This window comes from Pararge aegeria, chromosome 24 (genome assembly GCF_905163445.1).
Source record: "Pararge aegeria chromosome 24, ilParAegt1.1, whole genome shotgun sequence".
NCBI classification, from domain to species: domain Eukaryota; kingdom Metazoa; phylum Arthropoda; class Insecta; order Lepidoptera; family Nymphalidae; genus Pararge; species Pararge aegeria.
The window spans coordinates 6760811-6785535 of record NC_053203.1 but is presented as its reverse complement, the minus strand read 5'-3'; the positions used below and the strand labels follow the sequence as shown (position 1 = coordinate 6785535).

The 24725-nt window shown below is 37.0% G+C and overlaps 2 protein-coding genes across 2 annotated transcripts in view; both read left to right on the top strand.

Annotated features, from left to right (window-relative positions):
• Nucleotides 1-654: 654 nt before the first annotated feature.
• Nucleotides 655-11439, top strand: LOC120634641 (the record flags this gene model as incomplete). Its single annotated transcript, XM_039905372.1, has 2 exons — nt 655-767; nt 3250-11439. Coding segments are annotated over 2 exons (1572 nt in total), but the record flags the coding sequence as incomplete, so codon positions are not given.
• A 4853-nt stretch (nt 11440-16292) lies between these two features.
• LOC120634567 (probable cation-transporting ATPase 13A3) overlaps nt 16293-24725 on the top strand; it is a 113065-nt gene continuing 104632 nt past the window's right edge. Inside the window, exon 1 of the mRNA XM_039905268.1 lies at nt 16293-16343. The gene's annotated coding sequence lies outside the window, so the exon portion shown is untranslated. The remainder of the gene's footprint in view (nt 16344-24725) is intronic.

Genomic DNA, 24725 nt, shown 5'->3' with positions numbered 1-24725 from the left:
GCGCGCACACCCGTCACCTCCAACGCGGCGCAAGTCGCCAGTGAGTGATCAGCTTTAGTTCTTGCTTTTATTTTATTCGAAACTTTATGGAAAATTATTAAAACTTTGTTTGTGTGTTAAACGCTTTATTGCAAAAACAACAACGGGTACATACCACGATAATATTTTGGATTTGTCGATATTTCGACCCAGTTGCATGGATCGCGACCACGACCTCGTTGAACTATATCTAAGAATCATATACAACTTAAATGAAAACCTACACTGAAGAAACTTATTCCAGGTAAAGCTGATCCAGACCTTCCTTCTTTTAGCGTAAGGAAAGTAATAGGAACGGGTTGGTTAGGTAACGACATCAAGCGAGTCGCTGGGAGCCACTAGAAACAAGCGATATAGGACCGCGGGTTGGAACTCCCTAAAAGGACCTATGCGATAATAATTTAAAACCCAATGTAATTTTTTTTTGACATTCCCAATATTTATTTTACTCTCCCCTCAAGCAGTGACGGAAACCAGGTAGCGTGTTTTGTAACTTTCTAGTGCTACTAGAAATACTAGGATATCATAACTTATCAGGAAATCGTTCCACAGTAGCGAAACTGCATGCGGCACTGTCGGAGGAGAGCAGCGGATTGGGTGGTCTGAGTGGACTGAGTGGGTCGGTGGGAAGCGTGGGCGCAGCGGGCGCGCGCTTTTGGACGGCCAGCAAATTGCCCCATTTGCCCGCGCCCTCCTAGCGCCCGCCCGAAGCGCGCCGCCTCGCCAAGGTAATAGACACACCTCCTCTTTAGCGATGTAATCCTAGTACTATTACGACACTGCATTAAATAATTTCTCTTGTTTTCCACTTCTTCTCCCGTCAGCTCCTTCTTCTCCTGTTATCTCCTTCCTCCTTGTCCTGGACACTCCTGATGAATTGCTTCAGCCAGTAGGCCGGTCAGATCACAAGGTTCTTCAGAGTATGTTGTTGAGGAGCCAGGATAGGCTTCGCGTTGTTCTGATACTCCGTTGCGGCAACGCAACATTACATCTTTTGGACTCTCGTTCATCATGATGCGTGCTCCGCATTGTAAACACGTTTATTCGTTCTGCAACATTAAACACAAGTACAAAAAGAAAAATAGTTGGAACTAAGAGATTAACAAATACTGTAGGTTACAGCTGAACCTTTCAATTGCACCCATACTTAACTTACTCCGTCTACTTCCATTATCTCCCTCCTCCTCTTCTTCTGCTAAATCAATCCAGCCGGTCCAACAGACCTTTTTGGTCACCGAGTTTGTCAGGGTATGGTCCTGAGGAGCCAAGGTAGGATGCGCGTTTTCTAGTCGTTACTAAGTTGCATCGCAGTATTACTTCTATCGGACTTTCCTGCATCGTCATACGTGCATTGAGGGATGTCTTTTTCACCAGGACTGTAAGAGTATGATGGGTCTCATAGCTAATGTATGTTAGATAGACCTATACATCGTGTAACGGAATTACAAAATACTGTTGAAGGGTGCATAAGTTTATTTCATAAGGAATTACCTGTGAAAATATTATATCAAAAGAAGCATATTTATTTTTCCATAAAAACTAATTCAAAAAAAGTGTTTACTTATGACAACCCTATTGAAGATGAAAGACCGACACGTGCATCATACCTACGCTACGCGACGCGTACCTAATATCGGATCGGATGACAGGAGTCACTTGATTTTACTTTTGCATATGATGTTAGGGCTGTATCTGATTTCTTTCAGTAAAAACTATGGCAGTGTTTTACTCAAACACTATTATCGGTTCGGTTACACAGATAAATCTCAGATACAGTAAAAAATCTACCTCTTAAGCCTGTGAGGTATTATTTCGGTTTTCATTTACATGTTGTATACAAGCAACTGTCCCATAGCGTTGCTCCTAAACTCAACACTTAGGTTATTAGAGAGAGAGGCGAGAAACCTTGTCGAATGAGTTTTTAGTCAGAATTATCTTGTTTTTATATATAAAATAGCCCGCCGCCGTTGGGGATCCTATCGGTATATTATATCATAATGTATAATAATACTTTACTAAATGTTTGTTTTTGTTTATACTTTTTGACTGATTAAGCCATGTTTTGTCTTTGTCTGTTCAGCATATATTGTTTGTAAATGTCTTGAATGCATAATATGAAAGGCAAATATTCTATAAAAATAAAATAAAACTTGTAACTAATTTTGTGTAAATGTAAACTTATTTAAAAATAGTTTTTGCCCGCAGTTTCGCCTGCAACAATTCATTAGGTATGGCGATAAAAAAATTAATATAATTAAATATATAACTTTACCCCCGCATAACATAATAGCGTACCTATACTAGATCGCTTGATATAACAATTCAATTAGCTGAATATATTACATGATATTTCATTATAGGCTAGTGACAATATTATATATATGATATTATTATAATAATGACGCCTTTCCTTAGTTTTTAATTATAAACACTTAAAATTTGCAATGCGTTGTTCCATAGCTTTTTAATTAGCCATACACAAGAGTTCCCAAATTGAGGGGCCATGCATGCATCACGATAAAATATACAGGCAGGTTATGTTCAAAAAAGTATTATTCTTACTGAGGAATCCAAGGACTGATGGGGGTAGTAAAATATATGGCTTTTTTTTATTGTATGATACATGAGTGGCCCCTAATATGATCTCGTAGTACATATATACTATTTAAGCTTGCATTAGTGATTTATGCTTAAAAATTTAATTAGATTACAGCACATTAAGGCCCTTTCGAACTACACGAGTCCATTTCAACTTCCATCTCCGAATATTATTATTTGAAAGTGTGTATTTGACACTTTAGAAACTGCAGTTTTTTCCAGACAGTACATAAAACAGAAACGGAGTCGTGTAGTCCGAATCCAAAGTGAACATACACACTTCTCGGTCTTTTTCGATACTGTTGGCTGAATTAAAGTTAAACACGTGTCTTTGTGGCTTATAGCAGTTTATGCTGTTGGACTAGTCAGCGGACCACGGGGTGATAATGTATATCGAGGTTCTCGCCACATTTCATAGAAATAGCACGAGAAAATTTGACACATGATTATCCTAATGGTCTCCCATCGGCTAGCCGTGCAGTTGTATTCCGCAGTGTGTGTTTAGTTGATGATTGGTTCGACTGTACGGCTGGTTACGCCGTAGACCGAGTAGTGCGTATGGACACGTATTGTTGTACGTGGGTGCGTGCTAAAGGTAACGTTATATTTCAGGTGTCGTCCTTGGAGGCGCCTCGACGCGCAGGCGTGGGCGGCGCGCGCCTCGAGCTCGAGCGGCGCAGCCTCGACCTCGAGCGCGAGTTGCGCGCCGACCGTGACTCCGACGCCTCGCTCGACGACCGCGACCACCTCGTCTGATCGTGCGAACGCCTCCGACGCTGCCCCGCGGCAGACTGACTTCAACTCCGCCCTCAGCTGGAAGCGACCCTGCTGTGACGTCACCACCGCAACCACCGAACTTCGTAAGGCCAGTTGGGTCTGTGCTCACAGTGACGTTGCGAGCGGAGTCGCGACCTCCCGCGTCAGTGGCTCCCGCGCGTCTACCCTCAGTGCCGCCTCCAGCTGGAACGGCGCTCATGCTAGTGACGTCACTAACGGAGTGAAGACCGCCTGTGATGGCGGCTCCCGTGCTTCTGATACCAGTTGGAACATTCCCGAAGTTCACAGCGCTTCGGACTCCGTTTGCGGTCGTCGTACGACTGCGTGCGTACAAACTGTGTCTGCGTCGCACCGTGCGAACGTTTCCGCGAGTGACGTCAAAAGCTTGAGCGTGCCCGGTATGCGCCCACCACTGCCCGTTAACGCCCACCACCACAGAAATGACTTTTTTAATCATCCTCATAAAGCGAATTTGACCAATATTGTGCCTAATATGCCCGCTCATTCTTTAAGTGCTCAAAACCATGTACCTCATAACGGGGGTAGGATCAACTTTAATTCACACGCTTGTAACAATGTGCCTAATTGGAGTCGCAGTGTAGACATATTAAAAGCTCTACACCACGCTGTTCCACATAATTCATCTAGTCATGTCGACGATAGATCCGCTTATGCTGAAGTAAGACAACCTTCGAGTGCAAGAAGACCAATATTTGATATTTACGCTGTACCTGGTGAAGCGAAGGAACCCTGTCACCAAAACAGAGATGTTGTGAACCAGAACTCTAATCCAATATACTATCGAAGCAAACCTAAAGAAGCCAACTCGAGTTGTACTTGCGTACCTATTTCGATACCTCGTGTATCCAGCTGGAGTTTTACGAAGAAGAGTGTCGCATCGACACCGATTGCTACCAATCAAGCTATGAACAATATGATCAAGATCCAATCAGCTGATAACATTAGACGGCTGCAGTTCATTAACGCAAGCATTCCATCCACTTCTGGCCAGTTGGATTTCGATAGAACAATCTACCCTCCGAATAATAATGAGAACAGCGCCATCTATCGCCACCAAACCATGCCACAAGAAGTCGTCTGTCATCAACCGCGAGAAAATAAGAATGTTCCACAAATCCCAATACCCCTGCCGATGCCGAGCAATAAAACTCATGTTCATCCTAATTCAGCCAAAAACAGCGTTGTTCATTGGACAAATTCCGTGGAAAACCGAGTATGCTGTCCGGAAACCGTTTTGTACGGCGCTGTCTATGGTCTCAAGTGCTTAAAATAAATAGTAATATTGGTCAAAGGAAGGGTTACAAGATTTTGTGGTTGTGGGGCTAATTTTTTTTTTTGGTGGGTACGAAAGTGCGTGAAGTGAACGTAAGTGTCTGCGGCGAATGTTGAGTGGGACAATAATACCATATCGTTGCTTTACACCGCCTCTTTAGTCTTTCAGTGTCGATGAATATCGCTTAGTACAGATTATACCCTACACTGCCTAGCGCCTGTATCTAAGAAGCGATTTAGATATTATAGTCTTTATATCGTACGCTTTAAGATCGAGTGTTGCATTTAAACTTTTTGTAATAAAAAACATAGTGTATATGTAGGTAATTATACTTGGGTTATGTAAACGAGCATTAAGCTTTCACATCGAACGATTGTTATGTGTATTTTGCCATTATATAAAGAATTATAGTTGCACCGATTCTCTACTTTCGACACAGTTAATGATCAAATTGTGTCTTATGGACAGAATCGACAAACCTGGCGTGCATGTAACATATTTGTAGGATTCATTTGATTATAAATCGGCCCCTTTCACTTGTTATTAACATCACAATAACAAAAGTACGTGTATGATTTTTTTAAAGCAACTCTGTCGATGAGCAATACATATGAGTGGACAACAAATCCGTTACATGCGCATCAAAACTATGTGTTATTCCTTATGTTCTATGAATAAAGGCTCATGTTCCTACGAGTTTATTAAATTTTTATACAGCAGTGTAAGGCAACGATGGGGTTTTTCATAGAAAAATTTCGCTTGGCGGCAAGCGTCCAAATGAATCTAGTGCATAGAGGCAAAATTGATCTCAATAAATAAATAAAGACTACAAAAATCGTATATAATATACGGACATCTAGTGGAATTGTGCGAGTAACGTGTTTTACTGTTTTCTATGTATTATACATGTAACGTAAGGACGTTTATGAGTCGATTGTGTCGATGTTAGTGCCTGCTAAGTCCGGTTTAGTATTAGAAACCTCGACCACTGTTTAAGGGAACTCTTTGATCATTTTACCGAGAAACGACTAGCAATTTCGAGAGGTGAATTTTTTTTTTGCCGCTCCCGTATACGTACGCTGGGCGCGTACGTGCAAAGTGAAAATTCGTAGAATCTTGTAAACGTTCAAACGCAAGATTTTAACTGAATTTTCTCGAATTGTTACGCATAATTAATTCTTAAGTTTCGGTTGTGCCGGAACCGTGGTCACATCAGTGATTTTATTAATCTAGTATAGTAGTTAATTTGTTTGGAAAAATTCTCTCTCGAAACCCGTAGTTATTAAGCTTTATTATGTGTGTGACTAAAATGTTTTTCTACGAAAACAATTGACATTTCTTTTTCGTTTTAATTATATTTTATAATTCGACATAAGCGTATTCGTTGGATAAGTTGACGTCCTAAAAGTGATAAAGTGATGTTGCGTTCTTAAATGGATAACAATTTATGCGGAATTTAATTAAAGGATTTAAAGGGCCTTTTTTTAGCTAATTAAGTTAAGCTGTGCGATTTATTTCGGTGGATAATAGTTTACATAGTGTATGTGATGGGTTGATATGATTTTATTTATGTATACTGACGATCGCACATTTAATACAACTATTTGTATGGTCGACGATACCTATAGCCATTTTATTATAAAAATGGAATTAAATAGTTACATAGCGATACAGCGCATATATAAACGAACTGCATCGCAAATATATATTTGAATTTTTCTTCAAACTCCTTTACGATACTTGCTTGATACTTGACATTTTAAGAATACTTCCAGTCCTACAAATAAATTTAGGTAACTATGTTTATCTAAAAAAATATTAAATCCAAAACTATTTGTTTTAAGTGATACCTATGTATCGGGTTTTTTTCAGTTAAAGTATTAAATACTATACAATTAAATGAATCATTTAAGAATGTCTTATTACTTAAGATTAACGGATCTTAACTTTTTATTAGACCTGTTTTTGACATTTCTTTTTTTTAATAAATATACAAAAGCAAATACCTTCCATTTAAGAACGTCTTAACAATTCATTGACTTTTGGCTGTAGATGAGAGAATACTATAAATCGATATGATTTATTAATAATTATTTACAAATTATAAATGCAAGTAATAAGTATCTTAAATGTAGTTTTTTTTTGCATGAAAAATGCAAGTCGATTTTCTGTATGAGAAAAAAGTTTAAGCTGTCATTATTACAAGAATTGTATCAATATACAATAGCCGATTTTTTTTGTATGAAAGGATCTAGGACGGCAATTTTCGCCGATCATCCTGTGATGCAGTTGGTTTATATGTGCGCGAACTTTTATAGTACATATTATTCAGTAGACCGTTTTATTTTAAAACAGAGGTAGTTACTTTTTTTTTACTATAGTTCTCAAACATATCAGTCCATACAACATGCGCTCGCAACCACTGCTTTATGTATGTCAGTAGCGTGCAATTTAATTTAGCAGAGTTATATCGACCTTCTATGGTAAAAATTCGTACGTCCTTTTTACATTGAGGGCTCACTACAATCGACGTTTCACCCATAGAATCCGATTTACATGATGAAACTTCTTTCATACATTTTTGTAAGTAATTTAAACGCGCGAGAAAGTTTTTTCTCTAATCTATATTTTTAACATTTTACATGGTACATAATAATGCTAAAGGCTTATATTGTTCTACAACACACGTATGATTTAAAAATGGGGCTTTAAGCTGTCCCAAGATATTTTTCATACAATTATTCTTTTTTTTAAACTAAGCGTCCTGTTTGTGTTATTTTGAAACAAATGTTGAAAAACTCCGTTCCCTAAAGGACTACATAGAATCCGGCTTAAATAATAAACAAAGTGTAATAGATTAAATTACCCAATAATCACCCCGGTTCTGTTATTACATATTTCTTATTAAAAATGTTAAAATATATCATAATAATATGCTTGTGATACCCTCAATGTTAAAAAAGACTTGTAGTTTCTTCAATTCAATATGTGAGGCGTCATTTAAGAAATATTATAGATACCTATGTAATATGTGCCTAAGCTATGTGTGCCTATGCAACAATTAATTATTACATATTTATCCCTACACTATTTATGGGGTAGCTTATACTGTAATAAGGGGTAATTCAAAGGGTGGATAAGGAAATGTCTAGAAGCTGACGACTCCTGGGCTTTACTGGTTTGCAGATGGTCAAGGAATGCGGTAATCACACCACCAGGTGACCCGCCTGCCGTCCGTTGTGTATATAAATAACTTTCTTTGAATTTTTTATTATTACCAAAAAAAAACGAATCATCTACCTATATCTTAATAGTATCATATTACTAGCATATTGAAGTAAGGGGTCTCGAAAGTCGGTAGATTTATTTAAATCTATCTCAAAAATAGTTCGAAAAAAATCCTAATTCTAATTCTGTACATCGGAGCCGATTTAGATTTAGAAATAGGTAGAACCGAGACCTCAAAAGCATTGAATACCGTATAAAGGTAAATAATTTTCATATATGACACCTTCCGAATTGAAAAACAAGAATTTTACCATTTAAGTGACAAAGTTGTTAACACTAAAACAGTGCAATAAGTTTGACACGTTTTCAACAATGAAACATTTTTTTGTCTTCCTGAATATATTTGTAACGACGTTTTATTACAAAGGCCTATATTGTCTCTGTATTAATAATCGACTAATGCATTTTTATTTTTGAAATATCTAGCTAGTGTTTTAGTTTATTTCGCTATATGTATGTATACTCATAGGAAAATTAATGATGATTTCAATGAAATGTACATTTTGAATTATTGACATCCGACTGGTCGCCTAAAAACTAGCGAGTGTAATGTTAACTGGCGCAAATATAGAAAATGAAACATTAAATTAATAAAAGAGGTGCAAATAAATGCTTTTTGTTTAGATAAATTGTGATAGATATGTAGATTTCATGTTGTGTAAATGTTTAAGGATATAAATTTTCTCGATTTGTGCAGTACCATGAGAATAACTAAGTATAGGACGGAATTTCCTTTCTGCCTGCCCTAAACGCCGCTACATAAATACTTACTTTTTCCTGAGATAGGACTGCTAGTTACGAAGGGCTGAAAACTGACAGAGGGCGCTGTGTGTTTGTAACTCTGTGTGCTAGTCTGAGGTTATGGGTATAGTATATACCAAAAAAAACTTATTGATATGTGTGAATTAATCGATTGCATTTGATTTTTTTTGTTTCATAAATAAGTTACAAAACCTTTTTTTGTGAGGTACATATTAATCCACTATGTTATATATCAAAAGAAAGTAACGAAAAGTACAAATTGTAAGGGAATTGAAAGTTTGTTTGTAAGAAATATTTGGCGCCCTCTAGGCGGAATTAATTGACAGTAGTCTTTCCCGTTATAACATATTTTTTTTGGTTGTAATAAAATCAAAAACGATTGTTGCAGTGAATGTTTTGCTAAATAAAGGCGATTACGAAGAGGTGTGGCACGAGAGTTTTGTTCCTATACTCGTATTATAAGTTATTCTTATGGCAATACATTAAATTCGTTAATTTTGAAAGTGCTGTTTAGTTTAAAATTATTCGAAAATAGAAGTACACAAAACAAAGTTGATTAAAATATTTTACATCAAATAATTTTGTGTCCCGTTGATTTTTCATACTTTGTTGACAGTATACTCAAAGTAGCATTTTTTTTATTTGGCTTATAATTTTATTAAGTTGACTGCCTTTCGTTTATTATGCTCAATAGTTTTATATTTAGTCTGGACACATCAGTGGTGACATTAGTTTATTTTTTTTAATCCGTATAGCGGTTTAAGGTATTTAGTCAATTATTGTATAGCTTCCTTTTTTCGTGAGGGCGTACGGCTGAGAGTCAACACACAGCCTTAAGAGTCTTTTCACATCGACCGTGTCTGTATAAATAGCGACGAACAATAATAACACTTTTTATATTGCCCATCGCATGTGAAACTTGTATCCCTAATTATACAGAGGCGATCTAGGAAAGTAAATTTATAATAAAGAAAAATTGTGATAGCTTATGATTTCTATTTAAAATAATTCATTGTCATTGACATTCGCTGTGAGGTTACGTACAATGTGTTTGTGTACGAGTTTGAATTGCGTGCGTTATGCGTGCGAGTTGCGTGCGTAATGCGTGCGGATTGCGTGCGTTTTGCGTGCGCACGTGTGAGTGGTTCAAACGCGCACAAAGGATATACCTATGTTAACGAATGGAAGTGCAGGATTTTGTATACTAATTACAATAATACATGTAAAAACCACATCACCTTTATGATATACAGGGTGTTACTTATAAAATGAGCCGTTCGTGTATGTTTTCAAGTTAACAAACGTAATGCATGAATTACGTATATACGTCAACTAGTAGAAGATGTCAACGCATAACGCAATGTAAATGCAATACTAAATGTCAAAATATGACAGTTGTACCATAGCTCCAATGTCACGTTAGTTTACTAGAAAACGCATTTCGAGCTCGCAGCCCCGATTCTAAATGACATTGAAATCGTAACTATCCGCGTTATAAATTAAATGACGTCAATTTTAACACATTTTGTACCACAGATGTAAAGTTTCACGTCACAAATTATGTTAACGCCTAGTTAAGATCTGAATATCATAGCGGATAAGGCTCTCTGCCTTGAGTGTATGCTTTTTAAGTAAAGAAAACTCGTAAGCGGAATTGGCGTTATTCAAATTGTCCGATAGGTGGCGGTAAGTTTTCATACATACCTATTGAGGTTTAACGCCAACTCAAATGAACTAGTTTTTTTTCAGGAGATATACACTCAAGGCTATACCCCCAGCACCAAACATCTGATCCTATTATTGCAATCTTGGTTATCATTAACTTTATTGCCTAAATTAATGATACTGTTGCTAAAAATATACTTCTGTACCTTAAAGGTAAACTGGCGCGCACGTACCGGGCGAACGTCTTTCCCCAGTTTCTTCGTCTCCTTATTCTTCTGTAAATCAGACCTGTCAAAGTGTGACATTTAACTTTAATAAGTATTATTGAAAAACGGTTCCAAGTTTAACAGTGATCGTTTTGAGTTTCTATTTAAAGCAGGATAAATGTGAAAATGGGAGCCAAGTTCAATATATTAGAATATACGTAGTTGTTGACTTCGCCGACAAATGGATTGACATTGAAATGCGTGCCAAGTTCTGTAATGATAATCTCTCTGTAATCATAAAATCAATATTAAACCTAATTTCTTGCACAAAGAAGGAGGTAAATTAGGATAAATTATAGCTTAAGGTTTTTTTTTTATGTTTTATGTTCTTACTTAAGGTGCATAAAAAGTAAAAACTTATTATAAATTCTATCGATAACAATGATTTGCGACGGATGCAATGATAGCATTTATGTTTGGTGCTAGGGTACTGATCTAAAACCTCACAGTTTCATAAGCTATCGGCTTGGCAATGATCAGTATTAAATCATTTTAAATCATTGAGTCTCCAATTCAACTGCCAAGTACATTTTATTGTAAGTATAATTTGCTATATCCCAATGTTATGTATAGCGGACCCTAGTAACTATTATAGCTTTCGTTGAATGCTGCATTTCTCTATACCTAGTTATTTTTTTTTTGTGAAAGATTGTGTTCTCATTTTGTATGTAAAAGCTGGTGTTTCACGTCTTGAAACACGTAGCGACAATGTGAATACTATACAATTTAAATAAATGAATTATATAAATATGGTATCTCGTCTAATTTACAATGAGCTTTATATATTATACACTTGAACCTAAGGTGCTGTGGTTAACTGGAGAGTATTTCTATTATAACCAATGGGGGCTTTAACTTCTCACGACGACGACGACGCGATGGTGATATTTTTCAAATGGTGTTTAAAACTTGCGTAGTGAAATACCACGTTGTGTCGAAATTAAAAAGAAATCGATAGTTATGGTAGAAGAGTTTAAAGATGTGGGTAGATACTAAGGAATATATGCAGAGAGTGTACGTGATGACGCCGTGCGGCGGGGCCCGGAACGCAAAAAGGCTGATGTATAAAGGAGAATTTACACCAGCGTAAGCGCACGAACCAAAAGTGAAGCCGAAATCGTAAGCTATCACCGCTACATATGTAGGTGTACGTATATTAAATGTTAGCACACACATTATTATCACGATCATGTGCCACCAGTCTTGATACCTACAGCTATTTCTTTTTCCACAATAGTTCCAATTTGTTTTTACTAAGTTTATTCAGCTCGAGCATCTACGAGCATCATGCTCGTTTATTTTTTCATGTGCTAAATCGTGTGTCAAGAAATAAAAGAAACCTAACAAGTACGAGACGCATCGCAAACCGCACGGCAATTGGCATTTATGAGAAACCCGGTGCGGTGCCGTGCTATTCTGATGCGGTCCGGTGTAATGTGTGATAACCTTTTCTGAAATCGTAGTATCAAAAAGTTGCAAGTAATACTCATTTGGAGTTTTTTATTGTATGAAATAAAGTTTATTGTGTTACATCGTAATGCATGAAATTATGTTTATGATGCTATAACTTAATAAAGTTTATACCGGAAATCTGGTAATAGCTTAGGCTGGGATCACACTAGAAAGTTTCTAGATGTACTGGTGAGTTCCACTCGCCGGGTCGCCACTATTTAACATTTCTTAAATATAGTTCAATGGGTATATACCATGATAATATTTTTGGATATGTCATTATTTCGACCCAGTTGCATCGTGCACGGACCGTGGTCACGACGGGACTGCGTAGGTACGAGATGTCAATGTTCATCTTTCGTGTTTATTTTTGTCGGTACTTCAAGAACTGTTCGACACACTACACTGACAAGGTCACTTTTAAACTGAGAAGCTGTGCTCAAGTAAGTATGTAGTGATTTTTAATATTTATTTATTTATTTTTATTTGGTAACTATGCCCCATCTACACTATTACATAACAGAATAATTAAAAACTAAACTAAATAAAAAAAAAACTTACATGTAATATTAATATGAAATATACAAGCTTTCGTGTTCTTTTTGTCGGTATTTCACGAACCGTTCGACACACTACACTGACAAGGTCACTTTTAAACAGAGAAGCTGTGCTCAAGTAAGTATGTGATATTTATTTATTTATTTTTATTTGGTAACTATGACCCATCTACACTATTACATAACAGAATAATTAAAAACTAAACTAAATCAAAAAAAAACTTAATGTAATATTAATATGAAATATACAAGCTTTCGTGTTCTTTTTGGCGGTATTTCACGAACCGTTCGACACACTACACTGACAACGTCACTTAATTGAAAAGCTTTACGATGAGAAAGCATCGTACAGCTATCGTGGTATGTACCCCTTGAACTATATTTAAAAAATGTTGATTACCCAGGAAAGTCTTAGTTTAAAATCTTTAAGCACTTTTTAAATTCGAGAAGGTACCTACTGCAACCAATAGTATTTTTTTATAGTCATCCCTGACCGGTCATGCAGATGGCCAGTGGCGTGCACTCCATACATGCACAAAAGCACTGCATACCCTAACATTGATATATAACTCGAATAGGAGAACAATTTGTGCCGTTTTATACAATTTTCCTGGTGTATGCATACCCTGGTAAGAAACCCAATGCACGCCACTGCAGATGGCGTACCTGATGGTAAGTGGAAAACCATTGGCTATAAACAGAAACACCGCAACAGCAACACTTCACAGGGGCATTCAAGGAGCACGTCCTACAACATGCCGCCCTGTTACCATCAACCGATATACATCATGTGCCTATAACTACAGCGGCACCCACGCCCTTGAGACCGGAACAAAGCATTGCAAATTACGTATCTCGCGACAGCAATGCGACAGGCGTAAATTTTGCAATAACTGCTGTCAAACGTCACTTTTGTTTATTTATTGTATGGAAACGGTACAGACTAGAGGTTATGGGTTTATAATATCAAGCAAACTCTTAACAGGATAGCCCGTTACCATCTTAGAGTGCATCATCACTTACAAACAGATGAGATTGCAGTCAAGGGCTAACTCGTAGCAGAATAAAAACAAAACAAAAAACTAGAAATTTAATATCAAAGCACGCTTAATGTAAACGATTTAAGTTCTATTTGACTCATAATATTACGCGTTGGTGTCGCTTAATCTTTAGTGTGCCCCCCGCCTAACTTTTCACATCACTAATTTTAACGTGACTTACAGAAAACATAATGTTAAGTATTTAAAAGGAACTAAGTGCCTCCTATTAACCTACTTCTTTATACGACGATTTATCTTTTTGGTATAGTCACTTTGGATCGGAACTTAATCAAATCAAATCAAAATCAAATCAAAATTCATTTATTTCGAGAGGCCTACTGTATAAGCACTTTTGAAACGTAGTATGTTTGTAGTGACTCTACCACCGGTTCGGAAAGCATATTCTACCGAGAAGAGCCGGCAAGAAACTCAGTAGTTGCTCTTTTCCAACATGAACATTTACAATCATTTTTCTTACCTGTCGGGAGATGAGTACGCTTCGAAGGCTGGCTGCTTCCAATCTACCTTGTCATTAAGGAATTCATCAAATTTATAGTAACCTCGCTGTATTGTGTTTTGTTGTGTGTTTTTACACTTTTTTTAAATGTATGTATTGGTAGGTCAAGAATTACCTTAGGAATCATGTTGTAAAAGCGTATACTCAACCCCACAAAGGAGTTCTGCACCTTTCGCAGATGATATGTCTGCGAAATATCTATATCACTAATTTACGTCCGTTTCTGGTAAGTCGATTGATAATATCAGCTTTTTGTTTATAAAGAGTAATATTTTGTTTCACAAAGACTATATTATTATAAATATATCGCAATATATTTATAATAATATATTTAGGAACTGAAGTAAGTATGTAGTTATGTTTAATATTTATTGATTTATTTTTATTTGGTAACAATGACCCATCTACACTATTAAACTTACATGAACTAAATCTAAAAAAACTTACATGAAATATTAATATGCAATTTACAAAAAGTTACAAATTAGAATTTCTGCGTCCAGGCAGCCCTACGTGGAGTTTAATATACATCTTGTAAATCGGAGAGTCGTATCGATTTATTCATTTCAAAATGCCGTTACTGCTTACCCACGTTCTTATCATCAAGGATGCTATTCGTTTTCTTCTAATTTCAAAAAAGTCATCATTATGTGCCCTCGAGCTATATTTTAGGTACTTTGAGCTAACAACTCATCAGCTGCCAGAATTTTTCATCAATCTGAAATAAAATTTGGTATAGTGGTAGCTGATATTCCGGGTCAACATATAGGATACTTTTTATTCCGAGAATTAATATGGTTCCTCCGGGAAGTGGGATAAAAATATTTATCAATTATAATTTATAACTCCGTTAAATTTGAACCGATTTTAATACATTTTTTTTTTTATTTAATAGGGCATACTATCAAGCATGTATTGTCTAATTTTATGGTCACTCTTCACAGACACCAGGCAGTCGCAAAGCATATGGGATAACGATCGTACTAATATTATAAATGCGAAATATTGTGAGGATGGATATAGGAACAAATGAAAGGATACATGGATGGATTTTTGTTACGTTTTAACGCCATAACGAATGTTCTAAATAACAGTCCGCGACAACATAAGACTATTTCTTGAAGTTGATTCATTAGCGGACGAAGTCGCGAGGGTCGCTAGTATATACTATATAGTATATACTTAATCATTTTAGGCAGACCCATAAAACGAAGCAAGGATCCCGTCTTGCGAACTCGAGCATGCTAAACTATATACAAGTGTCTCAGTTTGCGACCGTGGCGCGTGGAAGGGAAAAAAGAGAAACCGACTGTCGTGTTTTTGCATGGGTATAAATAAATTTACTATGACAATACACTCATCGTCATCTAGTCCTAAAGTAAGCATAGCTTGTGCTTGGGCTACTTAGATAACTGATGAATAATTTTATAAATAATTAACATAAATACTTATAATATACAGATAAACACCCAGACACTGAAAAACATTCATGTTCGTCACACAAACATTGTCAAGTTGTGGAAATCCAGCCCACAGCCTTGGACACAGAAAGCAGGGTCGCTGCCCACTGTGCTTGTCGGCGGCGGTCGGTATAGATAGTTTGGGAACCTAATGTTGACATGGGTTACTTTCTCCTCTTCATTTCTTTTCTTTCATGCGCTTTTTATCCAGGAAAAGTCAGGATGCGTTTGGGATCTAAAGCGTAATTTAGGAATTTCATGCAATTTATTAATAATTTAGATCAATATGTTTTAGTTCTTGGAAAAGGATCCTTTTTTATTCCGAAAACCCGATGAAATATATACCTACCTAATTACAAATGCGATAGTGACTTATTTGTACTATGTTTAACTTACAGTTTATCTTTCCGATACTTATTGCAACAGAACTCTCGTGAATTGTTTGTACTTTGCATTACACTTCAGTACCACGCTGTCCGTCATACAGTGCTGTCTCTGTTAAACTGTTTAAATTTCGAACAGGTGAACTGTTTTCGGCGCGAGTTTTTTTTTTTTGGTACACTTTGAAAAAGCAAAGGTGAAAAGTTTTTTGAAGTGAGTGTTTACCTTTTTAAAACCCAATTATAATGTAAGTATATTTTATTAACACTAAGTTTTTAAAATCAACTGAATTGAGTCGACTCTATTGAAATGAAAATGTTTTATTAAATCAATAATCATGCAACGAAAACTATGTAGTTAGATATTTATGTTAAATATTTTGCGACAACTTTTTTGTGTTTACAGAAAAACTAGATCACTAAGTTAATGACAGCTGATAACAAAACAATTATTGTGAAACTGGATCATATTAACCTATTTCAACGTGGCAAAGTGGTAGTGAAAAGTCCTAAGTTTGATTCCTGACTGTAATTATTGTTATTTTTTTGGGGTACGATTTATCTCAAGGTTAAAGTTATGTCTTAAAATGAATACTAAACACAATGATTGTTCTTGTTTTAAGAAAGCCAAGTATAATTAAAGTCTATAAAAAGGCTTCGAGATCTGTTTTTTTATAATCAAAGTTCAACTGATTGGTTGCCATCAAAATCTACTAGATTACCTAATTCCCGATAATCTTAAAATTTTACTTTAAGCTAGAATAAGATAGTTTGTAGCGGGCTTACCTGTTACTGTCGCAGTGATATTAAACCCATACTCCTCATCGGTTTCAAAGCGACATCGTACCGGAACGCTAAATCGCTTAGCGGCACGTCTTTGTAGGGTGGTAACTAGCCACGGCCGAAGCCTCCCACCAGGCAAAAGTATTCTAAAATATCTTTTCTCCTCGCATTTAATTAGTTACTGCTCGATGAAAAGTTGACTAGTGACATCAAAGGTCGTATACTAATTACTGAATAAGTACTAAGTTTTTATAATAAACGTAATTGGCTAAAGGTTATTGAAAAGTAAGGTTATCTTGCAATATCTTGAAGTTTCTTTAAGGAAGATTTAATCATGAGTAATATCTATAAAAGAAAACGTGAAGTGTCTGCGCGTGTCGTTAGAACCGGCGGCGTCAAGAGACACAGTTCTTATTATTGTCAGATAATAATGATTCATCAGCGGCCCACTACAGGGCACGGGTCTCCTCCCACAATGAGAAAGGGTTTAGGCCGTAGTCCACCTCGCTGGCACATTACGGACTCAATCGAAGTAAACTCTCTCAATATGGGTATCTAAATGAAAGGGATTGACTTGTAAAATAATGTACACTAGTTAGAAACCGGGACTTTTAAATTTTAAATTTATGTATTTTTTCTAATTTTTGTTACCCCTTTCCAAACACTGAAAGAAATAAAGAAATTAAAATATCTTTGTAAATAAATTTTTGTTAGGTATATAACCTACCATGTCCAATTGTGATTGCTAACACAATTGGACGACCCATTCAAATGTACACACCAAATTTCAAACAAATTGGTTTAGCCGTTTCGGAGGAGTTAGGTGGCAAACACATGTACAGAAGAATTAAATATATTAAGGAGAATAAATATAGCAGCCAGGTTTGTCTCATTGTTGGGCGAAGCTGACTACCTTATTCCACTTATCCTGGGCTTTTGTTATTTGGGACCAGTATTCTAAATGGCCATCGAGTTTCGAGGTCAGCCTCGAAATATTTTTATTCAGAAGGGTTATATCAATACAAAGATTTACAGCTCTTTCCTATCTGGTACCTGCATATCTACACTGACGTCAATAATTTCACGCCTAAGCTACAGCAATCGTTTAGGATTTCTTATCTCGCCTCTCGAGCAGGCAATAAAACGGAGGGAATTCAATGTTATGTACACATGAGAATTTTTTTCGCACAATCCTGCTAATTTATCTAGTTTAACATGTGCTTCTAGTTTCGACCAGTTTTTATTCAACTTATGCGTTCGAATGTTTTTCCGATTCAGTTTTAGGTTATTTTGTTATTATATGAATAAATATTGAGAGATCAGATGACCCACCTGAAGAAATACCTAAGTGTAAAATCATCGCTTATAAACATATTGTGTCCATCAACTTGAGGTGCAGGTGTTAAGACTGATGCGGTGGTAATTGCAACCACGCTTTCCAGACCGGAACACAGCAATGCAACAATGCTGCTTAGCGACTGATAAGCATGACGGTAGTGATACCCCGGTCGAGCTCTGTCACAAAAAGACAGACACACTGATCCGTCCGACTTAACTAAAATGTATCTTACATTAAGGATTTTGGCACTTTCCTCTCGTTCTCTTCTGATAAGTATCGCGTTCTTATTAAAACAGATTTTCTTTCTCATAAACCTCATAAAATCAACCAACAACGTTCGCAGCTATACATAGGACTTTAACGGATTTCGAATTACTTGTACCACCTGGCCTCAGTTACATTCAGCAACTCTTTTAATGATCCACGAAGTTGGTGACTACCAATGCTTTCCGGTGCGGAATTGCCTCTCCAGCATCCTTCGAGCTATGTGCCGCCCAATACCATTTCAGCCCTGCAGCTCGGTGATGTTACATTGGTTCCTCAGAAATTAGTAGGTTTCCTACGCCTTTGAGAACATTATGGTGTCGTGCAGTTTCCTCACGATGTTTTCCTTCACTGTTATATAATTGCATAGATTTACAACATATAGAACTCTACAAATTTAGAGGTGCGTACCAGGGATCGATTCCAACTAAAGGGATGCAGAAAACCTAACCACCAGGCTATTATCCGCTTATCAAACTTAGTAATGGGTACCCGGAATTAAAAAGTGTAATATTAAAGGCAGTGGTATTCAACCTTTTTTAAACCATCAAATGCAATAATTTACTTTTAGACCTATAAGGTGGATTATCAAAATTAAGCTTAATTTGCTATACTCCGCGAAAAGCAGGAGAATCTGTGTGGTGTAATTTATAATTTCTTCAATCCTTATACTCCACACCAAACAGATCTTCGGCAATATACTATAAAATAGATGTTGAATTTACAATGAATAGTTAAGTCTTAACAATTATTCATTGTAAAGTCAACATCTCCTGAGGATGCTCCGGTTTCGGAGCGAAACGTGCGTAGAGGGTATATTGCCGAAGATCTGTTTGGTGTGGAGTATAAGGATTGAAGAAATTATAAATTACACCACACAGATTCTCCTGCTTTTCGCGGAGTATAGCAAATTAAGCTTAATTTTGATAATATATCATGGATTTCCGCAAAGTAACGCCTGCTTCTATCCAATACTATAAGGTGGAGTTGTAAAATCATGTCTGTAAAACTCGCGTCGTCTGTTCTGAGAAAGTATACCGTTTGCATGGGATTTAAACGCAATTGTGTCACCACTCGGCTCATTATAATAATTTTGCACGGAATCTTATCTATTCAAAAGATTTACGTGGATGATGACGTAGTCCAGTCTATTGTTTATTTTAATGGGCATCATCAGGGGGCTTATTATACCGTCACTTAAAGCAGTATTATTTTAATATTGTCGACGATGTTGTTAAAGGATGATAGTCTTTATTATAAAAAGGGACAAAGTTTTCTCCCTATAGTAGCTTATTTTAACATTGCTCTTGTTTGAGAATACTTCTTTGTGTCCTTATCCGAAGTTATGTGGGTTCGGCACTAATCATCATCAACACTTTACCGGCTTGATGAGTAGGGTTTAGGCCGATAGAGTCCACCACGCTAGTTTACTACCATCAGTGGCGTGCACTTCATACATGCACAAAAGCACTGCATACCCTAAAAATTTTGTATTACTCATAAAGGGGAAGGATTTTTCCATTTTATGCCATTTTCCTCCTTTATGCATACCCTGGTCAAAAACCATGTGCACGCCACTGTCTACCATGCCAAGTGCGGAATGGCAGACTTCACACGTCTTTTAGTACATTGTGGAGAACTCTCAGGCATGCAGGTTTTCTTCACGACTTTTTCTTTCACCGTTAAAACAAGTGATATTTTATTGCTTTGAATTAACAACACACACGACTCCGAGAAGTTAGAAATGCGTTCCAACTCTGTCTTCCCGAAGAGAAGCCGAAACCTTAACTTGCCTAGTGATAAGGCGTAAGTTTGAAATTCCCTTTTAGTAACAAAGTATTTCCGCAGCATCAGTATGGTATGTTTCAATTTCAGGACTACAACCGTTATTTTAGACAGTGTTACATACAATAATATATAAGAGTAGGTTATTTTATTCTAAAATAGGTATATGTATCTTAGTGTATTAGAAACGTGGAAGCAATGTGTTTCGTGCGTGTCCATGGGATATCTAAATTACATAATGGTGCCGCCAATTACCTCATGTACACTTTCCAAACCATATAAATGACGTTTCATATAAAATGTACTACAGTCGCTTGAAGACTGTACATTTCTGATTTCTGTGAGTTGGTTATAGTAATTATATCAGTTTTGGGCACCGTGCTATTTGGATGACTTTTTATTGCGTAGATGTTTATTAAATATTTTGTAGTAACTTGTAGTAACTCTTATAAAAACATTTACCTACCTTTTAATTTTTGAATTTGTACTCAAAGTTATATAAAACTGGGATAAAAGTGAACAGTATTTATGATAAATATCAGGCGAAAAGTGTGGGACAAGCCGTGACACGCCTGCAAAAAAGCTATCATAAAATTATTTTGAGAGAGTAAGTTCAGAAGTAGCCACCTCTCAGCGCATCTCTGTACTTTTTGCGGCGCGGTGCCTTGCTTGGGAAGCCCTGACTTTGAGGTTTCTGTAGTATATATCTTTCAAATTTCTGTGAATTTTACCGCAACATAAAACAATATTATAGACGTTTTCGAGGTTGGAAAAGAGCAACTGCTGAGTTTCTTGCCGGCTTCTTCTCGGTAGAATCTGCCTTCCGAACCGGTGGTAGAGTCACTAGAAACAGACAGACTTGACGTTCCAAAAGTGCTTATATTAGGCCTACTTGAAATAAATGAATTTTGAATTTTTTAGACCTCCCTGGCGCAGAGGCATCAAATGGTGGTCTAAATGCCAGGTAGGGAAGATTTGGGGGAGTTATACATACTTAGTTTTCTTTATCTCGTCTGGTGGGGGCTTCAGACTCCCTACTCACAAAGTCTCGCCGCCAAGAAACTTATTGATAAACACAACTAACTGCAGGTCATACTTGTTATGGTAATTTTATAAAGTGGGTAAATAATTAATCTTATGTTCATGACATTGAGTTGGTGGGTATTTTGATATAAATACGGGTGCATTTTCTATACAATTCAGTCCTACATGGACTCGAACGATGCAAAGATACCTCCCGGTGTCTTAGTCGTTTATCACACTATAAAGAGCAAAATAAGTCACGAAAATCAATCATTACTTTCAAATATTGCTACATTCTCTTGCAACATGAATAACTATAACAAAGTGGGTGAGTTCGTTATTTTTTCTAACAACAACTTTCTCATTTATAGCATACGTAAGGTAATAAGTGTTACGGTAACTTTATAAAGTGCGTAAATAATTTAACTTTTGATAACTATAAATTCATATTTGCCGGATATTTATGTTCATGACATTGAGTTGGTGGGTATTTTGATATAAAAACGACTGTACTATCGCTGCACCGCAGTCCTACATGGACTCGAACGATGCAAAGATACCTCCCGGTGTCTAAGTCGTTTATCATAAGGTAAGGCATTAGGATGACCGCCAGCCCAATGGGCCAGTGACCTTAAAAATGTGGCAGTAAATGGCTGGATATGGAACGTGGAATATCTTTTGTGGGAGCTGTCGGAAAGCCTTGAAGCAAGGTTCAGCAGTAACACACAAGGATGTTTATTTAACATCATGATGATCCCACTGGCCCACTACAGGCCACGAGTCTCCTCTCGAATGAACAGAGTTTAGGCCGTTGGTCAGCACCATGCAGCCTGCAGGTTTCCTCAAGATGTTTTCCAAACTCCCTTTCGAGTGGACGCACCACGAGGGCGGCCTTATCGCTTAGTAGCGATCTCTTCCAGGCAACCTTAGGATTAGGAAAACCAAGGGAAACCGATTGGTGGGGTGTATTATTATTATATACATACATACTTACGAACAATTACACACTAATACTTATCAAGATTACACACATAAAATACTAATAATAATAAATATAAATCGTAACTAAATAAAGTGAAAAGAGTTGCTTGTAACTATATAAATAGTAGTGTAAGCGGTGATACATTTCTGGTAGTGAGCCCAGAAGGTCGGACTTCGAATGGACTATCGGGAGGCCGAGTTCGAATCCCAGCACGTACCTCTAACTTGTCTAAGTTATGTGCGTTTGAAGCATTAAAAGATCACTTGCTTGGCCGCTGAAGGAATACATCGTGACCTAAAGTCTAGTGGGACCTAGTGAATGCTAAAAGTTCTCCATAATGTTTTTAAAAGGTGTGTGGAGTTCACCAATGGGGTTCACTGGGCCAGCGCGGTGGACTACGGCCTTAACCTCTTCTCATTGCGGGAGGAGATCCGTGACGTGTAGTAATGATGTGTAGTTTTATATTATAATGATACAAATATTCGTTCAAAGCACAGGTTGATTGGCAACGCTCTTTTTTCGTGACACCTACAAGGCTACGATACTATAATGGTGCTGCAAACGAGCAGTGTGTTATTATTTTGTCATTTTAGTCATTTGTACCTAGCGGGTACTCGCTTGACCTCTAAATGAATAAAAATAATAATACATATAAAAAAGATGCATTTATGCTCAAAATAAACGAGCAATTAAGTATTTCTGAATGCTGAGGTAACTTCCTACGAATCCTAAATTCTTTACAAATGTATGTTTTGCTACAAACAGGTTGGGCTGAATATAGGTAATAAATAAACAAATAGACAAAATACGTATATAGCTTATGTTCATATAGCTCAAAATAAAAACCGAGCAATTTATAGGGAAAATACCGCAAGTTTTGCTTTTAAGCGATAAGGCCGCCTTTTTTATTCTACTCCAGTCTTTATGTTTCTCTCTATTCGTACTTTATTTTCCTAAACGTGTAGTGGTGTAAGAATAAAAAGTTTACATAAATAAATAAAAAATGGTGTACCGATACTTTGGTAAATATTTTCGCTGTACCTATTTAAAATATTTATTCTGTAATTATTGTTATCATTTAAGTAAGTGTACTTAATGACATTAGTATGGAAACGTGTTCTTAAAGCTGAATAAAAAAAAGTTTGACCTCTCTGACGCAATTATTATGCACTGGTGCCTTCTGACTAGTGGTTCGCCCTGAACGAAACCGTTGTAAGCAAAAAAATATTTTACATGTATTACTTTTATCTCTTAGATTTTAGATTTTTATAACCATGGACGACAGCTTGAAAATCTCTGCCTTCTTTACAAGTTGTAATAAATATAATAATCATTAACATTAGCATCGTCGATTTCCCTAAAGACACTTTTAATATTTTCCTGTCCAGTGATATCAGGGGCTCTACCTAAATCAGGGGTTCTCCCTAAATCAGTTCTTCACCTAAATGAGGGGCTCTACCTAAATCAGGGGTTCTCCCTAAATCAGTTCTTCACCTAAATGAAGATCTCTACCTGGGCTGGAGAAGTACCTATAAAAATTGCTAAAGCACAAGCGAAGTAGTCATGTTAAACTTCACAACATGGAAGACTGATGGACGTTGAAGTCCCACGTTGTTGGAGAGCTGTAGTGGTGACATGGTCGCATAGGCAAGTGCAGTGTTGGTAGGCCCTTAGATGGATAGGCGTCATCAAAGGAGTCGAAAGACACAGTTGGCAAACAACCGTGGACTGTGGAAATCTACACCATACTTGTAATGTTTACGGTCCAGGAATGTACTTCTATAGGTTGTAATTATGTGATCTTCAGCATAACGAGCAATGGACGTCCACTGCTGGACCTGAGTTTTTTGTAGAGAGTCGTTTTGGAGAGCCGCTTGCATCGAGCGATTCAGTTCGATTCAGGTAGTCAGAAGTCTGCCAACGCTGCGTTGACCAGACGCCATTCCAGCACCTCCGGACCCTAAGGTCCATTGGTTTCCCGAGCTACTCCGAGAGCATTACTCGACTGACTGACTCGTTAAGTAAAATTGGTAACTTTAGTTGCTGCGATTCGTTTGCTGTCACCGGTTCAACTTTTCGGGGGTCTACCAACCCTGCGTTCACCAGTGCGAGTTCACCATTCCAACACATTGGGACCCCAACGACCTTCCAATGGCTAGTTAAATATACTAAACTTAAAAAATAGGGCATCTATCAAACATGCTTTTCACATTTTCAAGCCAGTCTTGCTAAAAATAAGCTCAAAAATATTGTCATAGAAGAGAAGACTTACAGACTTACTAGTCTGAAACGTGGTTGCTTACTATGGGCCTCAAAAGAAGGCTCAGAATCACTCAGCGGACGATGTGGAGAGCGCAATGTTGGGAGTATCTCAACGTAATCAAATAAGGAATGAGGAGATTCGTAAAAGAACCAGAATTACCGACATAGCTCAGCAAGTCACAAAGCTAAAGT